This window comes from Tursiops truncatus, chromosome 9 (genome assembly GCF_011762595.2).
Source record: "Tursiops truncatus isolate mTurTru1 chromosome 9, mTurTru1.mat.Y, whole genome shotgun sequence".
In the NCBI taxonomy this organism is placed as follows: Eukaryota; Metazoa; Chordata; class Mammalia; order Artiodactyla; family Delphinidae; genus Tursiops; species Tursiops truncatus.
Window position 1 is genome coordinate 46,812,909 of NC_047042.1, and position 19,583 is coordinate 46,832,491.

The window sequence follows — 19,583 nt, forward strand, 5'->3', positions numbered from 1 at the left end:
ATGTGGCACATATATACAATGGAATATTACTCAGCCATAAAAAGAAACAAATTGAGTTATTTGTAGTGAGGTGGATGGACCTAGAGTCTGTCACACAGAGTGAAGTAAGTCAGAAAGAGAAAAACAAATACCGTATGGTAACACGTATATATGGAATCTTAAAAAAAAAAAAAGGCTCTGAAGAACCTAGGGGCAGGACAGGAATAAAGACGCAGACATAGAGAATGGACTTGAGGACATGGGTAGGGGGAAGAGTAAGCTGGGACGAAGTGAGAGAGTGGCATGGACTTTTATACACTACCAAATGTAAAACAGATAGCTAGTGGGAAGCAGCTGCATAGCAAAGAGAGATCAGCTTGTGCTTTGTGACTACCTAGAGAGGTGGGAGAGGGAGGGTGGGAGGGAGACGCAAGAGGGAGGGGATATGGGGACATATGTATACATATAGCTGATTCACTTTTTTATACAGCAGCAACTAACACAACAATGTAAAGCAACTATACTCCAATAAAGATGTTAAAAAAAGAAAAAAAAGGGACCGGATAAACAAACTGTGGTATGTCCATAGAATGAACTAGTCAACAAAAATAAGGAATCAACTGCTGATACACACCTACATGAATGAGTCTTGACATAATTATTCTGAGTAAAAGAAGTCAGTCAAAAGAGTACCTACTGCATGATTTCATTTATATAACATTCTAGGAAATGTAAAGTAATGGACAGTGACAGAAAGCATATCAGTTGTTTGGGGGGTGGAGAGAAGCAGGAGCGAGGATGAAAAAGGCACAGGAGAAAACTTTTGGGGGATGATGAATATGCTTATTATCGTGATTGTGGTGATAATTTTATGAATGTGTATACATTAAAATTTATCAATTTGAATACTTTAAATGTGTGTCATTTCTTTAATATTAATCATACTTCAATAAAGGTGTTAAAAAAAAATCAAATGACAGAGCCCGTTAACCCCATGCCAAAGAGCAAGAAGAGGAAATAAAACTGTCACTAGAAAACTCTTGTCGCCTGAGGTAAACTTCATAAAAAAACTTCATTAAAAAAAAACTTCACAAAAAAAAACTGAGTTTTTGCCGGGAAAACAGATATAAATAGGAAAATTCCTAACTGTTCCACGCAAGCAAGTGTAATTTACCAGTGTCACAATCTGTCTAAAAAATCTGTTAATTTAAGTGCATAAGGTAAAGTCTCTGCCAGTTCTAGCCCTTTTTTTAGAAAAAACACAATGAAATATTGAAGAACTACAGTCTGAAATTCTCCTGAATAGTAACATACTATGTATTCAGGGTTTTTTACCATGATTTAAGCCATACTTCTTGGTTATTTAAATAATACAAATGGAAATAAAACATACAATGAACTACATAACTAAATAGCCAGAAATTTAGTAGTGTGAAAAAAAACAGTGTAGTTACCTGAAGTGTTAGGATATTACCTTGCCTTAGCAGTGTTGTGAGTCTGCAGAGAACTTTTGCATACATAGAAGGACACAGGCAGATGGCATTTAACCTAACATATAGAGACCCTTCAACCTTGAACGCCTACAGTAGGCACTGAAATTGATAGAAACCCATAGATACATGCCCAGGAATCTCAGAAATTCAAAATAAATAATAAATAAATAAACACCCACTTCAGGATTCATTAGGTTGTATTTAGAAAGAAACGTAATAGCTTCAGAAAATACTGTAATAAAATTTTTCACATACTGAGGTACCCAGTGGCGTGTTGGTAAATGTTCAATAACTGGCTTGAGGGAAAGGGAGCAAGCCCTGGTTTGCAGCATTTGCCACTTTTTGTGGTGTAAATACCCTCACCGTGGCTGGTTTCGGGCTGATCTGAATTCACCAGAGCAAGCTGAAAGGAGCAGCACACAGTCGGTGCTCCTGAGCTTGAGCACAGCTAGGACAAGCACCCCACTGGAAATATCTCAAGTGTGAATATAAGCTAACTCCAACCCTATAAGACAAATAAACTACGTTTCTAGGAAATGCCTGTGTGTTTTATTCTTTGTGGATGACTTTTCAATTCTGAAGCTACCTTTTAACACGACTTCCACTTGAAAAAAAATGATCTTTAGGATGCAGGAGACATTACCCATCATCAAATATTTGACATTTCTTAATACTGAGGCATTGAACAAATCTGCTGTTTCTTTAACAGGAATCTTTACACATTCAAACTTGATTCAAATTAAATGCTAACTGTGAGTCCCCGAAAAGTGAAAAGGAAACAAGATACAACATTTTCATACTGATTTTAGACAAGGATTAACTTAAGGTAACTTGTTAGTCAAGGGGAGGATGGTTAGGATTAAGTTAATCATCTCTGCCGTCGCAGAACTTGCGTGCCCCACCTTGCAGCAGAGGTGTGGGGATATGTTTGTCATTTTTGTTTTGGGGGAGGGCTGTTTTGCAATCATAGGAATTAGAAGGGCCATCTTTTTGTGGTGTTTTCCACAAAGAGACTTTCTTCAAAGCATAACTTCATAAGGAAAACTAACAGAAGGAAATAAACTTATCAAACTGGAAATTCAACAAAGAGGGAAAAAGCAAGAGCAACAACAGCTCCAGCATTTCAACACAACTGTAGCAAAGAAATAATAAAAGGAGTAACAAAAGAGCAGACATATACCCAAGTTCTGAGTCTGACTGCAGCTGGAGCACTGAGGGGTCTGTGTCCCACTGCAGGGTCCTAATCGTGCAGCACAAAGGAAAAAAAGAACACAGAGAATTAACAAAAGGGGAGGGAAACAAACCAAACCAAACCATGTCATTCATCAAGGCAATGGCATATACAATGTATACACAGAACATCTCCCCACTTTGTCACCCTGACAACCCCCAGGAGCCAGGAAGACCCCGTGAATATCAATTGACAAGAGAAAGTGAGGGGCTGTCCTTTCCTTTGAACAACTGTTTGATATTGGAAGCTATGGTTGTTTTCATGGAAGGAAGCCCAGAACTAAATATTCAAATATTCATCCACTCACACACACCCTTTTTGCTTTTGTTTCATTCTACACTGGAGCCTGATTGATTTCAGCATGTAAACTGCTTCATGTATACCCCAGAGCCCAGTCACACCTGGGAGCAACAAGCATCTCCCATGCAATGATGAGAATCAAATGCAAGGGTTCGAATGGGCCACAGCAGGAGCATCTGGGGAAGTCTGCCCAGGTAGAACACGACTGCAGAACCAGGAGAATAACTGGCTTCCTCGGGTCAGTTACTGCAAATACAACGCATTAGATTTCGAGGCTCATGGGTATTTTGTTGTTTCTTATTTATATATCACACCAAGATGGTGACCAACAATAATACCATTTGTCTCTAAAGATGCCAGGGATATCTTACACCTTCTAAATATTTCACAAGAGATAGCACGAAGTATCAATAGTTACCAAGGTTACCAATAATTATCAATTTCCCTTGTTATTTCTCCATCACATAAAAGGAGATAAGTAGCTCTTCCATGAACAGACTGCACACAAGGACCTTTCTCAGGCAGGACCTTTAAAGTCCCTGCACGTTAAGTAGTTACAGGTGAGTCAGGCATAAAGTTACCTGGTAGACAACCGATGGACAGTAGGGACTTTGGGGTCAGGCATCTGAGACTCAAATTGTGCCTCTGGGACTTACCAGCTGTGTGACATTGGACGTGTTGCTTAAGTTCTCAACCCCTGCACCCTTTTACTTGCTCTGAGTGTGGCCCACAGACCAGGAGCATGAGCGTCTCAGGGAGTTTGCTGGAAATGCCAAGACTCGGGTCTCACCCAGACTCACTGACTCCACGCTACAGTGTAATAAGGCCCCAGGTGATGTGATTTGTGGGCACCTTGAAGTCTGAGAAGCCCTGCTCAGTTTCCTTGTCTGTGAGGATTTCCCATGACTTATGAGACAATTCGTGACCTGGCTTGTAGCTATCTCCCCAGTTTATCTCTAAGTGCTGCCCCCTCCCTCACTGCGTCTTCCCTGATGTTCTTCCCCCAAAGAGCTGCGTGGCTCGTGCCTTTGCTTGTTTCTGTCTTTTGGCTCAAATGTCACCTGCCCAGAGAGGCTTTCCTTCTCTCACCACGCTACCCCAAGCAACACTTCCTTGTCACTCTTCATCCCGTTCTCTTATCCTGCTTTACTTTCTTCATAAAGTATCTTCACCTATGATTTTATTATACATCAGTTTATTTATGACTGTTTGTTGTTTAACTCTGGACTTAAGCCTCATAATGACAGGAGCAGCTATATCGCTACATTATAGGGATATATGCCTAGACCCATGCGTGGCATACACGTTTATATAATACAGTATTAGTTGAATGAATGGATGGATGGATGGACTCTCTCTGGATTTCTATAGGGACTACATGCAATTATACCTATAAAATACAAAGTAATTATTTGATAAACCGTAGCTGCTCTTACTATACCACATCCACTATAACTACTCCCAATGTTTCTTTGAGTCAGTGCCCCACGCATGTTAAGATCCCACCTAAGCTCCTCCTGTAGAAGTATCGGAATGCAGTTTCATAGCTTCCCTTATTAGTTCTGGTCATGCTCTTGTCCTCTTACCTAAATGCACTGAAAGATGACACCTGAAGTGAGAACACAAATTGGCCATTGTTTCTTCGACCAATGCTTCTCAAACTTTAATGCACAGATATCTGGGAACATTGTTAAAAATGCAGACTGTGATTTAGTAGGTCTGGGGTGGCCTGAGAGTCTACATTTCTAACAGCTCCAAGGGATGCAGATGCTGCTGGTCTGTGGACCACACTTCGAGTAGCAAGGTCTGGACTTAGATCAGTAGTTTTCAAATTCTAACATGGATCAGAATAACCTGGAGGGATTGTTAAAATACAGATGCTGATCCTCTAGCCCAGGAATTTTGGTTTCAGTAGTTCTGGGGTGGGGCCTGAGAATTTGCATTTCTAACAAGTTCCCAGGTAATGCTAACAGCTGACCCTGAAACCACCTTTAGAGAATGACGGGGCTAGACTATTGCTTCCATTAGTCAGCAGGCAGAAAGCATCACTGATCCTCAAATACATCAGTATCTAAACCAGTGATTAACTCAAGACTGGCCTAAGGCCCAGGCCGTTTTCAAACCAATTAAATCAGAATGTCTCTGGTGGGACCCAGGCATCTGGATTTTTTTAAACTCTCCAGGTGATTCTCATGTGCAGCCAGCGGTGAAAACTACTGCTCTGCACTCATTCTCTGTCCAAGGAAAGCAACTCTCCCTGGCTCTGCACGCTGATTCCGTCACCTCCTTTCAAATCGGGGAAGTAACCGAATCCATTACAGTGATTCGTCCTTGCTGTTCACGTATCACTGGGGATCAAACCTTTTATCTTTATGGATATTTCTTTGGCTATAGACAGAGGAGCAGCCTCTGGCTCTGGATCACTGTGAGAAACACTCCCTCATAAGGAATGGGATCAGCTCCTTTGCCCTCAGGTTTCTGATGGGACAATTTTATTGGCCTTTTCTCATTCCTCCTAGGCAGGTGAAGAATGTGGCAGCTCCCAGGTGGTCACAGCTATTCTGTTATTTATCCGACGGCTCACCTGAACTCACTGTATCCTTAAAGAAGTAAAAACGATGATTCTCTCAAATCACTCACTTCAGAAGTCCACCGATTCGCAGTGTGGAGTTTGCATTTTACTCAGCCAGAACAACAAAGGTGGTCTCTGGCACTAACCCGCAACAGTCCTGCCCGCTACCCCCGTCACGCATGTGTTCCCCAGTAAAAGAAATCATAGTCGTTGCCAGTAACGAGCAGTGTGGTAAGTAGTCAAGCCGAGGATGCTATCAAGTGTGCTAATTTTTTCTTCTCATTTTTCCCATTATTATCTGTGGAGTGGTCAGACTTACGCAGAATGCATTTTTTCTTTGAAAAGGAACTTAAAGTCAATCCACTGAATAAACAATGTGTTTCTGAGGGTAGCCTAGGAATGTGTATTAAACGTTTGCTGAATTCCTTCTGTGCAAACTTGCAGAAAAACTTCCCTGTAGGTAGCAGCACCTTGGAGAGGGCCTCATCTCAGCCTAGGGGTCCTGGCTTGTGTTCTGGGCTCGGCTCCACTGTGTGTCATCAGGAAAGGCTGCTGTCCTTAGCAAAAGGAGGGTGCAGGCCTAGAGGCCCTTTAGGGTTCTTTTCTGCCTGATATGTTAAAACGTCAGATGACTATTAAACTGCCCTTCTGCTTTCTCTTCTCCAGCTGGAAAACTTTTCCTTAACCAACTGACATAGTTCTTACTTTTTAACCATCTTATCATCAACTTACTGTATCATTGAAAGTAAAATGATGGTTTCCCCACAGCTTCTTGGACAGTTTGAAATCTTGCCAGGTAGTTTATTTTTTAAATGAAAGAAGTAGTAAAATTGTAAGTAAATATATGTGAACTTAATATATTATCACAAAGTATTTTCATACAGAAATCACCCTGTTTACTACAGTAATTAGTTCTAGTTATCAGTCCTCTCTGGAATGGACCAATCAATGCATGCAGGGACAGAATATTTTTATAAAAATATTCATTTAATTGTTCAATAAATTCCTATTAAGAGCCTAATATGTAAACTACTGTGCTAGAGGATTAAAAGAACTCCTAAGGAAACTGCAATTCTTATGGGGAGATAAAACATATAAATAGTTTCGCGGAACAAGGCAGAAAGTAAAACAAGCCCTGTAAGCACCACAGTCATGCTGTGGGACATGAGACTTGCACTTAAGAATCTCACATTTTAGTAAAGGAATGAGACCTATGAATATTTATACCTAATGATATGCATACTGATAATATATACAAGGAAAAAAGTAGTTCCAATCACTTGCCCAGGGCCTGGCAAAGTTTAAAGTTTCAGTCAATGTTAGCTGAAAAAAATAAGGAAATGCCATAAGAAAGATTAATACTAATGATAGCTATGATTTCCTTTCAATGAGTGTTTATTCTGTCCCAGCCAGCCAGGCACTGGACTACACTTTCATTATCCTTTGGAGGCCAGAGCAGGGAGACACCTTCCCTCTTGAAAAGATCAGAGATTCCATTCGACCGGGTTTTTGAAAGATGGAGCAGGACTGGGACATAAACTCATTTTTCATCAGTGCCTCGTTTATTTTAGGCAGCTGAGTTAGTCTACTAGTTCTAATAAGACTTCTAGATCTAGTAAGTTGTATTTTAGATGCCGATGTACCAATCTGTCATGAGAACAATAACTGACTGCCAGGCTGAGCAATTATACAAACCTGACAAAGTCTTCTCCCCTTGAAGACCAGCTTCCTGGGAAGCCAGGCAACTCTAGCAGCATCTTTAGAATTAGAACACGTGAAGCTGAACGTTTAACTATTACGGCTTCTCCCTGTCCTACGCCCATGTCCACATTCTTCAGCAACACCAGACATACCTCCCTCACTTCTGCCAGAGCCTCCATTTCCCCCAATTTCTTGGGATCACCAACAGAACCTGTTTTGATGAATGTAATCTTTCTTTAATTCTGTCAATCAGATTTTGTTCAGTGTTCCTGTCTGGGAAACCATCTTGGTTTTGTTTGCTTATTTTTAAGAACTGTATTTGTCTGCTCTGATCAATTGTACGTTGATGTCTTAGGTTAGCTCTCTGAGGGCCCAAGGGAGGATCTCTTTCATATGGAACCTGCAATTTGCACAGATCCTGAATAACCCAATAATTCCTTACCTAATCTGGCATCATCATGGCTCTATGGTCCCATGGTTGGATCGGCAGTTCTGGACACACCGTTTAAGGTCACATTTCCTAACTTTGTTTCAAAATTCTAGGTACAGGAGCTTCCCACACCATGGAAAATAATCATTCAACTATTTGATCCTAAACATGCCACACAATGTAGGCTCTGGCATCTCATCTAAAAAGGCCTACCATGTAACAGTTAGTTTATAATTTGGGGAAAATTTGTTTTTCAATATTTCTTTAAAAAAAGAATAAGCGAAACGCCAAAATTCTTCAAACTCGCAGTGACCTATGAAAAGACTAACAGAACTTTATATTTTAAACCTTTTAACAATTCGTCACTATCCAGCTTCTTAATAAAATTCTCCCTACATTGGCCCAATATTATTTGCTCAGTTTCAGTTTATTGGATAGAGGGAAGTGAAAATTCAAACGAAACAAACAAAACAAAACAATCCCTGGCCCTCCGCTGAAAGTATAACTTAGGAGTAAAAGACATGATGTCTGTTTTGTGTAACCTTGTTCTCTGATGAGTCGTTAATTTCTTCCTGTTCAGCAGCAAGTTAGTGGTTTCTTCTTCCCATCTTTTTTAGACTCCAGAGTAGACAGCCTTGATATTCTTCCCTTAAAGAATATCTTTGCTCTTACATTTTTTTTTTGGTTTTGGTTATAAGAAAGAGATGTCTGATAAATACTTGGAAGGCAGTAGTAAAGAACTGTCATTTGTAATGATAGTATTCAATGCGGCTGAGGCACGCTCATATACTGCTGGTGGCATTTTAAATTAGTACAGTTCTTTGGGAAAGCAATATGCCAATATGGAGCAAGAATCATAAACACAGAGTTACTCCAGGACTCGTTTCACTTCCAGGAACTCAGCCTACGGAAATAAAATAACACAAGCAATAATAACAAAAATGATGACGATGATGATAACAATGACCTCCAAATTATCAAATCCCAAGGCTAATTCTTCTTTCTCAGCCTTGATCTCTATGATTCTGGTGACTAGTTTCTCCTTCATAGCATGTTATTTCTTTTAGTCTTCCTGACCCTAAAAATCTTGTTTCTTTTCCTCCTCTCTCACTGTAACTTTGGAAGGGTCCTTATCCTGTCCATCCCCGTAAAGACAGACATTCCCCAACCAGGGTTATTTCTTCTCCCCTCACCTCTATGCTCTAACTGTAGGTGATCCCAAAGATGTTCATCTATCTTCAGCAAAAAATAACCCCAACGTCCTCATCACCCTTGAACTCCAAGTCCCACCTTTTCACATGCTTTTTGGACATATCCATCTGTAACACCAAAGCCATTTCACCCTTCCTTGTCTCATCTGTCTTTCCTTTCCTTCTCTATCGCCACAGTCCTCATTCAGACCTTCGGTCCTTTTTATCAGACCAATGGTTCCCCCAAACTCGTCTGCAAATCTTGAAAGCATTATAAAAATGCAGTGGCCCAGATCTCAACTCAGACCTGTGCCCTAGGTATCTGTGTTTTTAATAAGCTGCCATGTAAATTCAATAGATAGCCACCAGATATGGAAGCCAGGAATCTGAACTATCTCCAAGGCCATACTTGCCCCCCAGACTCTGATCTCTTTTCATACTGCCTCCTTCACATGCATTCTACATCCCATACTCTTCCTTCCCCCACCATTTTCCTTTGTTTTTGCCTCTCCCATTATCTGGAATGTCCTTTCTCCCACCTCTACTTGTCCAAAGCATAGGCACTATTTAAGGCCCAGCTCAAAGGCCTTGCTCTCTAAATATATTTGTCCTCAATAACCTCATTCACAAATAACTTGTCTCTCTATGAGACAAGAACGGAGAAATACCTGCACCTCTTATTTCAGTTCTCTTTGCCAACCTACAACCCATTTGACTCAATAGTAGCCCTGTACCACGCTTTAAGGACAACTCTGAAGATGGTCTAAAGGATGTAATATGCACTGTTACAAAGCCCAGGGGCCTCAGCATGAAGACAAACACACTGTTAGTCCTACCCTACCTTTTTGCCCTGATCCTAGTAATTGAATTTCTGCCTTGTTTCTGTGAGAAATCCTCGCCTTGTGCCTCAGTCCTCTAACCACTGCCAGTGGTTCCCCTTGAGTAAAGTCCACCTTCTGGCAACTAGCCCAGCAACCTTGAACTACCTTGCTATTACCTGGGTCCTCATCTCTCCACTCATCCTGCACCCATCCTATTCAGTTTTTTGCAAGCTGTGCAAGCGTGCACACACGTGCACACAAACACACACATCAATAAACATTTACCTAGTTCCTAATATGTGTCAAGACTCTAGGTAGGATAGTAATGAATCAAAAGCACTTGTCCCACAAGAATATACAAGCTAATTATAGATGATCTGGGAATAATGCTTTATGACATTATTGCTCATCTCTATGAGTACAAATATTTAAGAGCTGTAACTACATAGAAACATTTCCTTAGATGGCTTCAAATTAAATATGTCAATTTACTGGAAGTGGGATCTTTAGAAGTAAGAAGAATTCCTCCATCTTTGTATTCCTTGCAGGACTAGCATTTATTGTGTGTCATACAATAAATTCTCAACTATTTACTGAATGAATGTGACGAATGAATGAACAAATGAATGGTCTTTTGCCTTTTCTGCAGATGGGTGTGAATTGTGAGGGCAAGCTGATTCCCAAAGAAATAGTTTTTATTTTCTTTATTAAAAAATGAGAGAATAAATCAGGGCATGTCTGCCTAACTCCCTTCATCTCTACCAAGCCACTTACACAGAACTCAGTCTTGTACGGCATAATGTCACCACATGGTGCCAGGAGAATTTTCAGGCTCACTTCCACACTGAAGAAGGACAGCCTATCTTGAAAGTGCTGACCTCAAGGCATGAATGGATAAAGAAGCTGTGGTATGCACACATATATATATAATGAAATATTATTCAACCATAAAAAATGAGGAAATCCTACTGTTTGTGACAACATGGATGGACCTTGAAGACATTATGATAATTGAAATAAGTCAGACAGAAAAAGACAAAACTGTATAATCTCAATGATAGGTGGAATCCAAAAAAACCAAACAAACTCATAGAAAAAGAGATCACACTTGTGGTTACTAGAGGCAAAGCGTGGGGGAGCGGGAATTAGATGAAGGGGGTCAAAAGGTACAAACTTCCAGTTATAAGATAACTAAGTACTAGGGCTGTAACATACAACGTGATGATTAAAGCTAACACTGCTGTATGATATACAGGAAAGTTGCTAAGACAGTAAATCCTAAGAGTTCTCATTGCAAGGTGAAAATCTTTTTTCTTCTTTCTTTTTTTCTTTCTTTTCTTTTTATTGTACCCATGTGAGAAGATGGGTGTTAGCTGAACCTATCGTGCTAATCATTACACAATACATGTAGATCAAACCATCATGCTATGCACCTTGAACAGTGATGTATGTCAATCATTCTTCCATAAAACTGAAAAGAATGCTGACCATAATGCTAGTCTGTGCTGAGAATGAAAAGAAGTCCAGCTACCTTCTCTACCAATTGAACTTAGCAACTTTTGTTAGTCCCTGAAGCAACCACCTTGGAGCTCAAATTGTCATCTTCTTCTTTTCTCTTTAAGGTGGAGAGACCTCTCGAGGGCAGAATACCGAGCTCCCCTGAGTCCCACAGTTTCTCTGGACTCTTGTTCACATGTCTTCTCTTTCAAACAAATCACTCGTCACTAATCAGATAAAGAAAACAGTTTGGGCCAATGTGAGCACAGTGCCAAACAGAAAATCTCCAGTGAATGTCGTCCCCAAATTCTTCCTCTAAGTGCCATTTCCAAAAGTAATACAGTGAATAATAAGGACATTTTAAAATCCATCACATCACTCAAACTGTCAGAATCATTAACGTGATGTCAACTAATTAAAAATGACATTTAAATAATGAGTTAATGTTTTACTTCCCAGCCTCAATGATTTCCTTACTTTGGTCTAGCAAGGACAATGATAAAGATTTTTTCCAGTGTCAGCAGTAAAATTGGAACAGTGCAATACACACTCATACCAGGCTCTTTTTAAAAATCCTCTTTCTTCATTTACTGTGTGAGAATCTTCCCTCTGTTGGCTAAAGCCCTAACATGGAGCTCTGATACAGGCCACACTAAGCCATACAGGGAGTCCATCTGAGCTGAATTCAAAAAGAAATGCAAGACTTCCCAGCACAGAGCAAGGATGTGTTTTCCCCAAATCTTACACAGAGGACCTGCTGTCAAGCAGGCAGTCTCTCTAGAAGAAATCTCAGCAACCCCTTGATAAAAATAGATGTTTACCCTATAACTATAACCAGATGGGTATATACAGCACTCTCTGCCTGAGACAGAGTGACAGGATATCAACAATTTTTAACTAATCAGTCTACGTGCCACATAAAGAGAAAACCCTAGAGTGTACACTTTATTTTGATTTCCAAAGAGACTGACTTTTAATCAGCCTCAAATCAGTGATTTCAGTCTCCCTGAAGTCCAACTAGCTGGTAGCATCCTGTCGGCTTCTCTTTACATAATGATCATTTAAGGAATTTTGGATGCACAAAATCTTACTCGTCTTTATTAAATTTCCCCCAAGGTTTTGCATTATTGAATTGTACTTTTCTACCTTTACTAAAATTCCTCCTTACAGTCTTCCCTTTAGCTTCTGATTCATCAGGGAAAGATAGTGATGTTTTCACCAAAAAGAGTTAAAAATCCTTTGAGGTTCAGGTAGTGCCAGGGAATCCTATGGAGTTCAATTGTGGATGAAGTTAAAAGTCCTGAGGATTGGGCTTCCCTGGTGGCACAGTGGTTGAGAGTCTGCCTGCCGATGCAGGGGACACGGGTTCGTGCCCCGGTCCGGGAAGATCCCACATGCTGTGGAGCGGCTGGGCCCGTGAGCCATGGCCACTGAGCCTGCGCCTCCGGAGCTTGTGCTCCGCAACGGGAGAGGCCACAACAGTGAGAGGCCCGCGTACAGCAAAAAAAAAAAAAAAAAAAGTCCTGAGGATTTTCTGTCGGGCATTAAACCCATGTGGTCCCTGAGCACATTTTCCTCTCCTCAAATTACAAGAGAAAAGTGGTGACCAGGTGCAGCCAGCACAAGCTGACCATGAATAAATTATTCTAATTTCCTTATTTGTGAGTTCAGAGTTCACTAGGCAGTAAGCAGATCAGGGAAAGGCAGAGTTTATCAAATATCTGAATTTTACCCAAAGTATTTTGTCAACATCATACTTAATATTAACTATATAGAGACCTAATGTTCAAACTGAACAGGAGAGGATCTGCAGACATCTGTCCCAGTTCTGGTCTGGAGTCCACATGAAGCTGGAAGCCTGAAAGACCTCTAATCCACTCTGTACCTTTGTTCCCCTGTTCTTCTGTTGCTACATCTAAGGTCCCCTTGGGAGGGGCTTCACCTCTCTAGAGAAAATCTATGGACATAAGCGTTTTGGTTAATAGGTGCTGATGGCTGGAAAGACAGGCATCAATTTTAAATATAATGGGATTATGCTGGGAGCAACTGGGGAAATTTGAAGATGGTATAGATACTAGATAAGATGAAAATGTACTGAAATGGAAAAATAGAGATACCTGAATAGAAAAGTAAGTTCAACAGTTTGTACAGTATGATATCATTTATCGTATATATGATGACGTATATATTGTGTGAAAGAATATACACTAAGGTATTAAGAGTGCTAATGCATAGTCTCTGTAGGAATATGATTTTTTTCTATTTTTGCTTGTCTATATTTTCTAATTGTATAAAATGAACTGATACTGTTTTCTATAATAATAAGAGATTATTAAAAATAAAATGCGGTGGTACTTGAGTGTCCTTGATTGATTGGAAAGTAGAACTTAGTGATGGTGTTAAGGCTACAGAGGGTCCAAAAGGAAGACAAAAATCAACTGTATTACTATCTGTCCACCCCATGTCACTTGTCACAAAAGACAAGCATGAATAATCTCCCCTGGGACTGTTTTTTTAAGGAGGTTACGGGATGGGTGTTATTGTAACAAGAGATTGCACAATACGTTATCACACTGAGACACGTTTTACCCTTGAAATCCTTTTGAAAGTCTTCCTCTTGAATCAGGCTTGGGACAGTGTGTAGCCTATGCTCTGGTATACAGTAAACTTTATGATGTCAATACTCTCCTAGTTGCCACAGGCCAGTGCAGCCTCTAATTTAGTTTTGGAATCTCAGCCAAACATGAGAAAAGCCCTGGTGCAAAGTCCCCTGTGAGCCATCCATGTGAATAAGAATAAATGTGGGCTGAATGATTCTTACTTAGATTCATTTCTGGTTGAATACCTGAAGGTTAGGGATTAAGGGCTGGGCTAAATCAAAGTACGAAAAAAAGAACAGTAATGGCTAAAACTCACATATACTTAATATATGCCAGCCTCCTTTCCAAGGGCTTAACAGATATTTATTTGTTTAATCACAGTAACCTAACAGAGTAGGCTGTGTATCACTTTTATCGATTGTCGTTAGAGCTGATGTAGGGTTGAGGTATAGATTGTGGAAACTTGTATCATCCTGCCCAGGGTCAAACATAGCACTGTAGCTATGTCCTGTGTGAGCTTGAGAAAATTACTTATTCTCTCTGTGTCTCAGTGCCCTGATCTGTAAAAAGCAGGAGGATACTTGATTCATTCAACATTTAATGAATACCTACTATATGGATACAACCACAAATATCACTTACTCCCTGCTCTCAAGGACCTGACATTCCCTGAGGAAGAGAGACATGTATTCAACTAAGTCATTCTTGTTTAAGAGCTATAAAGTGCTACTGCTTCACTTGCATGTATAAAGGATGTAAGCTGTTGGTTTGAAATTAATATTCTTTATCATATTGAGAAAAATATTTCTATTCCTAGTTTACTAAGTTTTAAAATATGGGACTAGATGTTTAAGTTTTGCAAGTACCAATTCAGAATATACTGCAATATTTACTTTTCCCTCTTTGACCTTTTCCTAGGCTGAATTATGATAACATGTTTTCCTATACTAAAATATCCTTGAATTATTTAATCGATCCCAATTTTTGAGTCAATATCCCAAGCATAACATTGTATCCTTTTAATATTGTGTTGGATTCCAGTTGCAAATAGTATGTTTAGGATTTTTTTCATCTACTTTTATTTGTAGAACTAGTCTTTTAAATTTTTTATTAATAAATTGATTTTTTTGAAACCCAAGAGCTTGTTCTTTTGTCCAGTATATTTAAATGAGCAATGATTAATTGGTTCTACAAAAACTAATTAAGAGAAAGAGAAAAGCACCACAAATGTAAGTTGTAAATGAGAAGCAGGCCATAATAACAGAAGCAGAAATTGGAACACAAATAATGACACTGTAAGTTTAAAAATTAAATCACACTAGTATAATTGAAAAATTATTAGATATATCTATCTATTCACTCAATTTAGAAAATTTACTAAATCAATAAAAGAAAATTTTGTTATACCTGATTTTTTAAAGCACTATTCTAACCTTCTCTTTATAATAGGGTACATTAAGTATGCCCATTTCCAAATTAACCACTTACAGGGCTTATATAAGAAATGTTTCCCAATTTTGGCTCTGAAAAGAAAATTGTAGTTTTGGTTTGAAATGTTGGCAAATGAATGACAGAATTTATGTGCCCCTTTAGGTAGGACCAGATATGTTGATTTGACTCCTAAGTTATCTTCTGAAAGATTTTCCATTTCTCAAAAGGTCCAAATTCTACACAAATATGCAAATTTATGACTATAGAGTTACATTCTTAGGAATTACCAAGTTTTTTCTCAGCCTCATGTTTTATGAAGTGTTAGAGTTAATAGTAACTGTTTTCAAAAGATGTTTCTTCTACAGAAAAAGACATTCCAAGTGGAATTTTAAAAACTGAAATATAACATTCTTCTGAAATTTAACTCTCATATATATTTCATGGAAGCAAAAACATAAATTTGGGCGGAATGTTCCTAAGTTCAAAACAAGGGCAAGGGGCTTCCCGGGTGGCGCAGTGGTTGAGAGTCCGCCTGCCAATGCAGGGGATACGGGTTCGTGCCCCGGTCCGGGAGGATCCCACATGCCGCGGAGCGGCTGGGCCCGTGAGCCATGGCCGCTGGGCCTGCGCGTCCGGAGCCTGTGCTCCGCAACGGGAGAGGCCACAACAGTGAGAGGCCCACGTACCGCCAAAAAAAAAAAAAAAAAAAACAACAACAACAAGGGCAAGATTTACTAAGTTATTCCTAATGCCGTCTCAAGCCAATTTTATCCTTAGTTTTTCTGAAAATCATCATTTCCTCAATGCCAGTTTCCTTGCATTTCTATGAAACCTGCACTTAGCAAGGGAGATACTCATTGACTTCTAGTTGCCTACGCTTGCCAAAATGTTCCTATAAAGAATTGAAGCTAGTTGGAGTTTGTGTGGGGTAGGAGTAGACAGCACCTCTTCCAAAGTGATTAAGTTAAAAAATCATGTAAGAAGTGGAAAGAAATGAAATGATGTTCTCTCAGAAGGAATAACTGCTGCTGTCCCCAGAGTGCTAACAGCATAGGTCAGCTTTCTCTAGAAGTTTTCAAAAGGGCTCATCAACTATGAAGTCAGTAACAGTATTTAATGCTGCCAACTGCACCCGTTGACACTAAGCATCACTGACACAACACCATCGTTGTACAGAAACAGGCAAATATATTAACTTAATGACAGGCCAACGACCCCCTAAGGAATGTGATTATATTGTGCCTGCTCTTGTATAAATGTTAGATGGTACATGCTGTGTTATTATTACTTTTTTTCCCCCTCAAAGACCTTTTGAAGTGTTCAAAGCAAAAGATGAGAGAAGACGTGTGCTACCCCAAATCACAAAGGCTAACATAAACTAACATAAACCAGCCTGGTGCCCACAAAAGTCTCTACTTTCACTTTTCTCAAATTGAAAGCAGTATCCACTGGTTTCAAAAGGCCCTATCAAAACAAAACACTCAAGTCCGAAACACACCAACAGGCAGATATTGGTGAGATCAATTCAGTCTTACACGTTGGTTTCAGAAAGCAAAAAACAGGCCTACAGCACAGGCTAATACTATTCTCATTTCCATAGTTTTCTCTACCAAAATTGCCTACGCTTTTCTGGAAACAATGGACTTTCAGAACATAATGCTTGTGATAATGTGTTAACAGAGAAAAATGCAAAATTGTATACCTCTCCTCCAGGAACATAATATGGTAGCAAGAAATGTACACAGGTAGACAAGGATTGAAAGGTACATTGACAAGGCAAAGGCTGATTTCTCAGAATGGTGGTGTTGTGGATGACTGTTTCTTTTATTTGAAATTTTATTAAAATATTTCATGATTTTTAAAAAATTAAGAGTCAAAGAGAGAGGTCACAAACTGTCAACAAGATCTAGCCCACAACTACTTTTAACAAAGTCATTAACAGTTAACATTTAGGAGACTGTTGCACAAATACTTGAATTTTTAGCTTCTCATGAAAAACTGAAAGATGTGGAAGAACTGGGTCCATGTTCCCACCTGAGCTCAACCAGCCTGAGCTGTGAGGAGACATCTGACCTTTATAAAGGGAGTGCCTGCTAACCAGCTGCCACGGGCCATGTCTATCACCTGCCACTCATGTCTATCACCTGCCTATAGGCACCCTCGTGGGAATCCTGCTGAAGGCACCTGGATTAAGAAAGTTTCCATGACTCCATGCATATTAATGAGCCTTCTCCTTTCTCTCGTTACATCTTTACATTTTGGATGTCCCCTCAGTGGTCAAATTAGAGAATGTCTATATCCGCTTTGAGAAGCTAATTACATAATCTTGGAATATACCTAGTGTAATAAAAATTTGGCAATTGACAAAATCAGAGCAGTCAATCCTGATGATTATAATAATTAGTAATGATAATAAAAACACTTTGGGGACCCAGTTCTCAAATTAATCAACTCTATTAAGCAAATAAACAAGACTTTTGAAAAATTAAATTTAGGGTTAGAACATCTCAGTGTTCTAGTCGTAAAGATTCTCATGGAAACCAAAACCAAAGTGGAATAAGAAGAAGCTGGATATATATTCCATTTGTCTTTGGTCCTTCCCTGCTTTCTTGTAGGCCTAAGCTAATACATATGTCTGTGTTTGTGAAACAAGGTACATGGTGCTAAATTAGCCCATTCACGGAAGGATAATATATAAGTTTATCATTTCTAGGGTTCAAGTTCAATGCTATGCCACCAAAAATAGTAAGCCACCAGAAACGTAAACATAAAATGACTGATACGTTGAAGATGCATGCACATTTAACCATGTACAACGGAATGATGTGGTTTTCAGGCCTTTTTTTTGGCCGGGGTGGGGGCTTGTATTATTGACACCCCACCATGGCCTTTGTAAAGGGAAAATTCTTACCTTGTCAATGGTCCCAGGTCGCCTGAGTCTTGGCTTCCAGCTTCACTGGGAGTGCTCACTGATTTCGAGGAGGGAGACATAGGGGTTGGGACTAAATAATGAAAATAACAGGTATCCCATGTTAAAAAATGCAGCGACTGCACTGGGGAAGAGCAGCGTCAAACAAATCAAAACAAATGGGCCCAAATTAAAGTGGTTGTATGGCCAGGAGAGATTGAGATGGGATAAGGAAAAAAAAAAAAAAAAAAAGGAAAGAAAAGAAAAGAAAAGGAAGAAAGTCAAGTGAATTTTTCATATTTTGGAAATTAAAATTTGAAATGAATTTAGACAGAATTAACTTAGGGATTCTAAGGCCATGTCCACCTTAACAAAGTAACATGGAGAATCAAAACAGTTACCCAGATAATTCAAGTCAAATCTCTCTCTAGCATGAACTATCCAGATACTTCTAATTCTCCACTTTATTTTGTTAGTATAGATGTGACCTATTAAAAAATAAAATGAGGTGTCTATAAAACTTTAAAAGATTATAAAATAAGTGATTCTGAATAATTTTAAATGGTCACAGGGAGTCAGAAAAGGCTGTTGTATGTCTGCACTTGGAGGGATATCTATTGTCCACGGAGTATAAACTGCATTTGCTGTGAGAGACTAAGTGACAGATAGAGAAAGGGTAAATGTTGAACCTGGTAATTTAAAAATCTCTTTCAAAACAAAGCAAAATGCCAGGCTGCTTTATTTTTACACTTAATTAACAGTTCCATCCCGTTGTAATGTTTACTGTGTTTGTGAATTGTGTTCCTTTGCTTCTGGCAGCTCTAGAAAGCACTGCCATGTGCACATAAGCAAACTGCCGTTCTGCAGACAGGAGAAGCAAGTTCAAAGATCAAGGTCAGTGCAAGCTGAAAGTCTGAGAGCAAGGATAATAAAAGAAAAAAACTAAAGGAAATGCAAATGTATTTTTTTCTCTATCCTTCAGGTACAAGCCAAATGTCCTTCAGATAGAAGCTGCCCCAAATAGCCAAGGTGGCTGCAGGCCAGATGAGAACGGGTTCTCAGTATCACACATGCCAAAGAAGCCATATGGGCAGAAAGAAACTTCAATACGTAGTGTAGATTCCCATTTGGTTTCAATCATGTGCAATTTCCTTTTATTTATTCAATAAGGTAAAGGGTTTAACTATTTTGTCCAAATCCTATAACACAATGGCAGATCTGTCAAGTAACTAGGAATTTTCACGTGGTTCTACAATTAATTCACTGATTACCCTCTGCAATAAGTCAGAGGGTCAGTCGGAGACATGGATGAAAATTGAAAATGGAGTCCACCCTTGCCAGGGCCCTTTGGCAGGGATGCAGGGATAGTTCAGAATTTGGTCATGGTTTAGGGATGTTTAAACTGTTTTGCTCTTAAGGTTTAATTGCTG

At 39.4% G+C, this 19,583-nt stretch overlaps 1 protein-coding gene across 4 annotated transcripts in view; it reads right to left on the reverse strand.

Moving 5' to 3' along the window:
- Positions 1-19,583, reverse strand: part of DYNC1I1 (dynein cytoplasmic 1 intermediate chain 1) — a 388,679-nt gene that overhangs the window by 277,706 nt on the left and 91,390 nt on the right. For 3 of the 4 annotated variants that reach the window (XM_073809695.1, XM_073809694.1, XM_019927699.3), the window contains 2 exons: positions 18,157-18,247; positions 2,653-2,712 (listed from right to left, as the gene is read on the reverse strand). In XM_073809695.1, the coding sequence (XP_073665796.1) occupies positions 2,653-2,712; positions 18,157-18,247 (151 nt within the window). The remainder of the gene's footprint in view (positions 1-2,652; positions 2,713-18,156; positions 18,248-19,583) is intronic. The other variant, XM_073809697.1, reaches the window with a different exon arrangement.